At 46.1% G+C, this 7561-nt stretch overlaps 1 protein-coding gene across 1 annotated transcript; it reads right to left on the bottom strand.

Moving 5' to 3' along the window:
* Nucleotides 1–262: 262 nt before the first annotated feature.
* On the bottom strand, nucleotides 263–2195 carry LOC123062632 (cytochrome P450 86A1). The gene has a single exon (XM_044486234.1). The coding sequence runs from the start codon at nucleotides 2085–2087 to the stop codon at nucleotides 441–443; it is 1647 nt and encodes a 548-aa protein (XP_044342169.1). The 5' UTR covers nucleotides 2088–2195; the 3' UTR covers nucleotides 263–440.
* Nucleotides 2196–7561: the final 5366 nt, after the last annotated feature.

Here is a 7561-nt window from a genome sequence, read left to right as displayed (position 1 = left end):
CCTCCCGAATATTGCGACCATTTGTTAAAGCAAGTTGATTAAGATGGATTAACCAATCCACAATCAGAAAACACCCTGACCGCGTTATTCTTTCTGTCTTTAGTTTTTTTTCTTGCATCGGATATTGGATAATTTTGTTCGGTTATCATCATGATAATGTGGAACCCGGTCCTTCGCGGTCGTATGAAAAAATGTTATTGCTCGTGTAAGTCGAGAATGCACCGGAAGAAAATAATGTTTTACCTTCACTTCAAAATATATATGAATGCAACGTATAAACTTCATTTCATTTGACGATCCACCAATGCCTCATCAAAAGTACACAACCGAAAAAACACAAAAAAAATACGCACACAGCTGTATGAAGAAGAACAAATTCAGCGGGCAGAATGAACAAGCATCAGAATTTCAGAAACCAATGTACGTAGGCAGACGCAAGACTATGCAGCGGCGGCAGTGGTGGTTGGGATCACGACTGGCCCCAGTGGCGGCGCCTCCTCCGGCGGCGGCGCGACGTAGCCGGCGAGGTCCCTTGGCTTGACGTTCACGCGGAGCCCGTTCTTCATGAACAGGGTGAGCGACATCTTCTGCTCCACCTGGTGCCCCGGCACGAGCTCCACCGAGTGGCGCAGCAGCACCGCCGACGCGATGGACTTCATCTGCAGGTAGGCGAGGTCCTTGCCGAGGCACGTCCTCGGCCCGCCGTTGAACGCCACGAAGCGGTACGCGTCCTTGACGGGCTCGAAGCGGCTGCCGTCCGCCGACAGCCACCGCTCCGGCCGGAACTCCACGCAGTCCTTGCCCCATATGCTCTCCATCCTCCCCACCGAGTAGATGGAGTAGGTGATCGCCGAGCCGGCCGGCACCACGGTGCCGTCGGGGAGCACGTCGTCTGCCACCACGTACTTGGAGTCCTGCGGCACCGACGGGTACAGGCGCAGCGTCTCCGACAATGCCGCCTTGAGGTACACGAGGCGGTCCAGCTCGTCGAAGTCCAGCGGCTCCTCCGCCCACCTCCCCGTGTCCTCGCCGCGCGTTTCCCTGAGCACGGACGCGATCTCGAGGAGCACCTTGCGCTCCACGTCGGGCCTCTGCATGACCGTCCAGAAGAACCAGCTGAGCGCGACGGACGACGTGTCGCGGCCCGCGAGCAGGAAGTTGAGCGCGATCCACTGCAGCACGTGCTCCGGGAACGCCTTGCCGTTGCTGTCGCGCTTCTTCATGAACCGGGACAGCAGGTCGTCGGACGGCGTGGCCTTGCGCGCCGCGATGGTCTCCGTCATGAACTGGTCCACCACTGCGAGGCTCTTGCGGAGGCTGTGCTCGCTGCCGATGCCCAGCGCCTTCTTGATCCGCCACAGGAAGCTGGGGAACAGAAACCTCTGCATGGTCGCCAAGGTGGCCTCGTCGAAGGCGTTGGCGAAGGGGTTCTCCGTCAAGCCCGGCGACAGCGTCTCGGGGTCCTTGCCGAAGGTCAGCCCGCAGATGTTATCGAAGGTGAGACGCAGCAGGAGGTCCTGGAGGTCGACGCTGGCAGCGGCGTCGCAGTGGTCGGCGAGGATGCGCCACAGGCGGTCCTTGATGGAGCGGTTGGCCCAGCGCGCCATGGCCTGGCGCAGCGTCCGGGTGGTGAACTCGAGCGCCGCCGTCTTGCGCTGGAGCAGCCAGGTCTCGCCGTCGGAGTTGAAGATGCCCTGGCCGAGGAGGTCGTGGAACGCCGCCTGCCACATGGGGCCCTTGGGGTAGTTGTCGAAGCGCGCGCGCAGGATGTGCTCCAGGTTCCGCGGGTTGCACGTCACCGTCACCAGCCCCTGCCGCCGCGCCAGGAACGGCAGCGGCAGGATGCACGTCTGGTACGTCGCCGCCTCGCCCGTGGCGCGCAGGTTGTCGGCGATCCAGTCGTGGACCCGCTTCCGGTTCACCACGACGCTGGGGAGGCTGCCCACCAGCGGCCACATCGGGGGCCCCGACAGCCGCCTCGACAGCGCCCAGAACCACACCATGTACGCCGAGGCCAAGGCCACGACCGTCACCGCGATGGCGCCGGGGTGCAGCTGCATCACGACGGCGTCCATTGCCGTGGCCATGCGCGCCACGTAAAAAAGCTTGTGACAGCTGATATAATTAACCACGGGAGGTGGATTTAGGCCTCGTGATTAACAAATGGCGCGGTGCGTGGTGAGTTGGGAAATGTGTTTGGCGCCCTGGCGTATATATATGCTCTGCACATTGGCCGTGTGGAAACGTTTCACCTGGCTGCAGTCTTGCAAGGTTTTGAATTCATGATTGGGCAAAAAACTAATGCGTTGCTCTCGTCCATACTTCTTGCCTTGATGGCCGTTCTTCTCAACAAGAAAATTTCTGGTGATGTCGCTCACTCTAATCCAGTGTGCGTGCGTGCGCGTAGAGTGAGTAAAATAATCATGGTTGGTGGCTTCGGGTAAAGAGTGCAGCAGAAAGGGAGGAGGTGTCGGAGGGTGTTGTGCTGCGGAAAATTCAGAGTGTTTGTTCGTTTGCCGTCGACCGCTCTCGTTTTCCTCTCTTGTTTGCGCAGACTAGAGAAAGGTAGCCCACAGTTTAACCAAATCTTTCCGTACGTGCTTGAGTTACTAGAAGCAGAGGAGGCAATGCAACGAGCTTGCAAGCGATAGCAGTAGCAGTGGGTGGGAAACATCTCCCCCTCCAACCATCATACAACCAACTGAACCAGAAAGAAACATATCAGACACATGTAGATTGGTACACAGGACAAGTGTATGCTTGTCCGCCCTCGGCCCTCTCTACCTATGTTCGCTCATTGATCCATCTGCACTACACTACAGGGTAATGGGCACTTTGCCGCGCTGTTCCTCGGTCCTGAGTTAAATATTTTTTTCTTTTTTCTTACGCATCCAATTTGCGGTTACAGGTGAGCATTTTTACACCGAAAACCAAAAAACCAAACCGAATTGAGTTGATCGATACTATTGGTTTATTCCATTTAATATGTTTGGTTCGGTGTTTCCATCGCTTGTTGTTTGGTGTTTGGATGTATCGTCAGTTTTCATCTTACATAAACTGAACTGATCATCACAAAATGGGCATTCCTTTTCTCTAATTTTCCTACTCTACTGGCACATACATGCATGACCCAAGACCCATGTACGATGCACGTCTCCACACAACCCAATCCACTTGTGTCGGAATCACTCTCGCTGTATTAGTTTTCATCCTCCAAATGACTTCAGTCTCTCAACCTAGTCGCCTCCCAACCTTGGGGTTAAATCTATTACCACAACGTCTGGCTACAACAGCTCTCCGACAAGTGCTCTTGTTGGCTTGGATCTCGAATGCCCGATCATTCCATTCTAGCTCTCCACCAACTCTAACATGATGTTGGTCTTCCACCGTGAATCCAGCCCGAGGAGCCTCGGCGGAGAAGAAGGAGAAAACGACCACCCGACCACTCATTGACGAACCAACAAGCTGCCACTACCCCCTCACAAACGCAAGAAGAAGAAAACGGTTCACCCCGTCCCTAGCAGCAAAATAGCCCACACATGTAAGATGTCCTATTTAGCGTGAAACACGTCGAAGGGCAACCAAATGCGATCGCCCCAGCACACTCGCTTCGACTAGCTACCTAGTCAGCCAAGTTGGGCCTCCGCTCATCCAAAGAGACGAATGAAGAAACTAGAGAGAAAGGAGAACGGGAAAATATAGAAAGAATATATAAAATGGTCCAACAAATAAAAATGTTGGAAAAATGTTTACAAATTTGGAAAAGAAATCACATATTAAAAAAAATTCATGAATTTTTAAAAATATCAACGAATTTTTAAAAAGTTCATGGGTTTTAAAAATGTTTTCTTGAATTAAAAATGTGCATGACCTTTAAAATATTCACAAATTAAAAGAAATCATGGATTTCAAGTGAAGTTTCCTAAATTTTTAAAATGTTCGTAAATTTATAAAATATTAAAAATGTTAATTTCAAAAAAATCACAATTTTAAAGTATATTCTTCGATTTAAAAATGCTCCACAATTTTTTAGAAAATATTTATGAATTAAAAATACACAATTTAAAAAAGGAAAATGAAACCCTGTAAAATTGGCAAAAAAAACGGTCCAAGAATGTTTTATAACCTCCCAAAAGCGGTGGGAAATAGCCAGGTTCACCATAGGAGCGCGAGGTTCGAGTGCGATAGGCCCAATGGCAGCCCACAACCAATCTAGTTCCTGAAATATGAGGCCATGAACAAAAAATTATCTCGATGCACTACGAGCCTCCAGTCCGAGAGAGCTTGGAATCTAGAGGGATTTCTACTGAGTTTACTACCAAAATACATTGTAGTACTCCTTGTTTTCATAGCTTGGTCTATTTAGATGGAAAATGATAGGGATGGACCTCGATGATATAAAAACAAGGGACTCATACTCCATTAATATGAACACATGTCATCTTTCTTGTGAACCAATGAACCAAATCTAAAGACATATCATCTTCCACGTGCCTCCCGAGGATACGAAGAAGCATCATCCGACGAGGGCGAGGCGAGAGGAGTTTATTCCACACCGATGGCAGCACCATTGTCTCGCCACCTCCTAACCAAGACCTACCTCACAAGAAAAAGGGAAACTATGGCTCCCATCGGCAGATCAGAGCCATCCTATACACCCTCGCCTACGGAGCCCACAAAGGAGGATGAGGCCGAGGATCTACCGGTGTGGGAGGATGGCGGCGGGGAAGAAACCTAGACCGCTGGTGGGGCTGGGGTTGTGTCCCATACTACTAATGTGTGGAATCTAACTCCAAAGGAAATAGAGCAAAAGGCCAATGTTGTTGAACGTAGGGCAAAAACCTAGAACCAATTGAAAACTTTAGGGTTTGGATGGTGAGTAGTGTGAGAGCTTGATTAGAGCCAGAGTGGTCCCAACCGTCGTGGCTCATATATTTGTTTTTCATAATACCTTTTTGACCCAAAACCATAGGGTAATCACTCTACGTAATTTATTTAAATAAAGTATAAAGATACAAAAATACTAAAACAAAAGTACTATGAAATCACACAATGCCAGATCTAGGTATCATGATGGAAAGCTAGTCTATCTTAGCTATGTTGTTGGCCCCAAACTTGAAGAGCTTTTGTGAGACTGCCTTTGATACGATAACCAATGATCTTGATATCCTGTTTCAGAAGAACTTATCCAGGAGATGATGATTGGGATGATATTCTTGAAAATTTTGTTGTTCCGCTGCATCCAAATGTTCCAGAATCCCATAACGAAAATATCTAAATAAAATTTACTAGGCAAAGAGGAAAACGGAATTATGTCATGCAAAACTAAGGTGCTATGCCTTCTGTTGGGGTGGATAGAATCCCAGCACTATAAAGCAAAGGGACAATCCCAAAAGAGATGCATACATGTTTCAGTGGTATCATCATCACAAAGGGGAGGTGGAATGATTTCCTCTGCAACATGCCTATAGTGTTCACTCTATCATCGAGCAAATTCCATTTATATTGGCCCCTCATATATGATTTAATCTCCTTTTGCACTTATGTGATGATACTCAAGCTATGTACTAGTTATTGAGGGTAACGAAAAGGAATACTAGAGATCCGATGGGACCTCCTCATTAAACATGTTGATTCTTTGCGATTAGACTAGGATTTGGCAAAAGTTACATTAACTAAATGTTTTCCTAGTCAATATTTTTCACCTGAGATTCAACGCGGATTAACTGTTCTGTTTAAGTTCCTTTGAAATGACATGTATGTACACCATTTACTTGCTAATTAACCGATTTTGACTTAAGTAAGTGGACATAGATGTTATGAATCATTTATGGCATATTTTAACCAGAATGTCATGACGATGGACAGAAATAACTAGAAATTCCAATATATTTGAACATATTAGACATAATTTTACCAAAAAGAAAGAAATTGTTTTATACTAAGACAATATTCTCCTCCCCACATAAGGTTAACCATAATGCTTGAATAAAACTAGTTAAGCAAATCCTACAAAATTCTCTTGTTGTTAGTATCCATGTCTACTCTTTGCCAGGTTGATCGTTCTTCTCAAAATCTTCTCGCCTGAATCATATTTTTAATTTTCAACATTTAACTATGTCGCTTGAAATTAATATTGAGAGTACATTCAAAAAAAACTTGTTCTCTTACTCTCTATTAAACTCGCAATCATGGCAGAGTAGTTACAAATTTTATAAGAATATTAGCAACTGAATTATCAATCAGAGTGGATTATCCCTAAAATTTAGTATTTTAGAGTTAAGCATCTTAACCGGAAAACACAAATATCGTAACAAAATTGAAGGAATTGATTCGGGGAGGGAAAAGGAGAGATCGAGTTTGGGGCATTGGGGTTGGAGGGGCTGGATCTCGTAGGTAGGAGAAGTAGGAGGTGAGGGGACCAGTGCTCGTTGTCGCCGGGGCAATGAAGAATGAAGCGCTAGGCAAGGGGGACTAGAGCAAGTAGCTGGGGGAGGCTAGAGCTAGCGATCAGGGAGGGGAGGAGGTTGATGGTGGCCGAAAGGAAGATAATGAGGTAGAGCAGGGAGTGGAAGACTATGAACAACAGGATCATCATGAGGCTTGGGGACTAAGTGAAATGACATGTAGATTCCTAACTGAGTTTAGGTATTGATGATAGATAATTAATGAAATTAATGAGGCCGACAAGTGTATGAATAGGTTTTAGTCCTACGTGTGAAGGTTGTTGAGCATTGGTGTCCCACCAAAAAAGTGAAGAAAAAAATCAAGCATGATTTAAGAGAGGTTATTTTATACTCCCTCTGTTCCAGAATATAAGATGCACTAATTTTTGTTAGAGTCAAACATTTGTATGTTTGACCAAGATTATAGAATAAAAAAACAACATCTGAAATACCTAATATATAAAATATCAGAATACTTTTCAGGGAGTAGACAATACAAATTTGATATATTGGATATTGATATAATTTTCCCTAAAAACTTGCTCAAACATGCGAAGTATTGACTTTTCAAAAAACTAATGCACTTATTTAGGAAATGGTGGGAGTAATCTTTAGTATGGTTTTATTAAATTTAACAATCCGCACTACTAAGAGGGGGTGTGGTTGACGAAGTGCTGGCTACACCATATAGTCTTCCCATGCACCAAAGAAACAATAGCTGAAAAGCCAAAAAAAACATGTGTCCTCCCTGTCTAGTTATTTTCTGCTAGTGATACTTTCATGACATACTTTTGCTAGATTTTTCTTCGGTTCAGGAAATGTCCTTTTCTTCATACTCTTCTCCAACTTCCACCTCCACCAAGGTCTTCTGTTGCTCTTCTGATGCAAGTCTATAAAAGCAAAGCACTAGAGATAAATATAGCAAAGATGTTTGACTATGCATAATAAATGAGTAAATCATCTTATCAAATAGTGATGGAAAATGCATGTATTATCCATGCCATAGGGTCAAGGTTGTCAGTGACCAACCAACACATCACACCGGTGACCTATTGATGTAGAGAAGTTGCTACATTAGGCGGTTGCCCTTCCCAACACGGACCATGAGCGCATCA

The sequence above is a fragment of the Triticum aestivum genome, chromosome 3A, assembly GCF_018294505.1.
Source record: "Triticum aestivum cultivar Chinese Spring chromosome 3A, IWGSC CS RefSeq v2.1, whole genome shotgun sequence".
NCBI lineage: Eukaryota > Viridiplantae > Streptophyta > Magnoliopsida > Poales > Poaceae > Triticum > Triticum aestivum.
The sequence above is the reverse complement of the archived record's forward strand: the minus strand, read 5'-3'. Positions and strand labels throughout refer to the sequence as shown.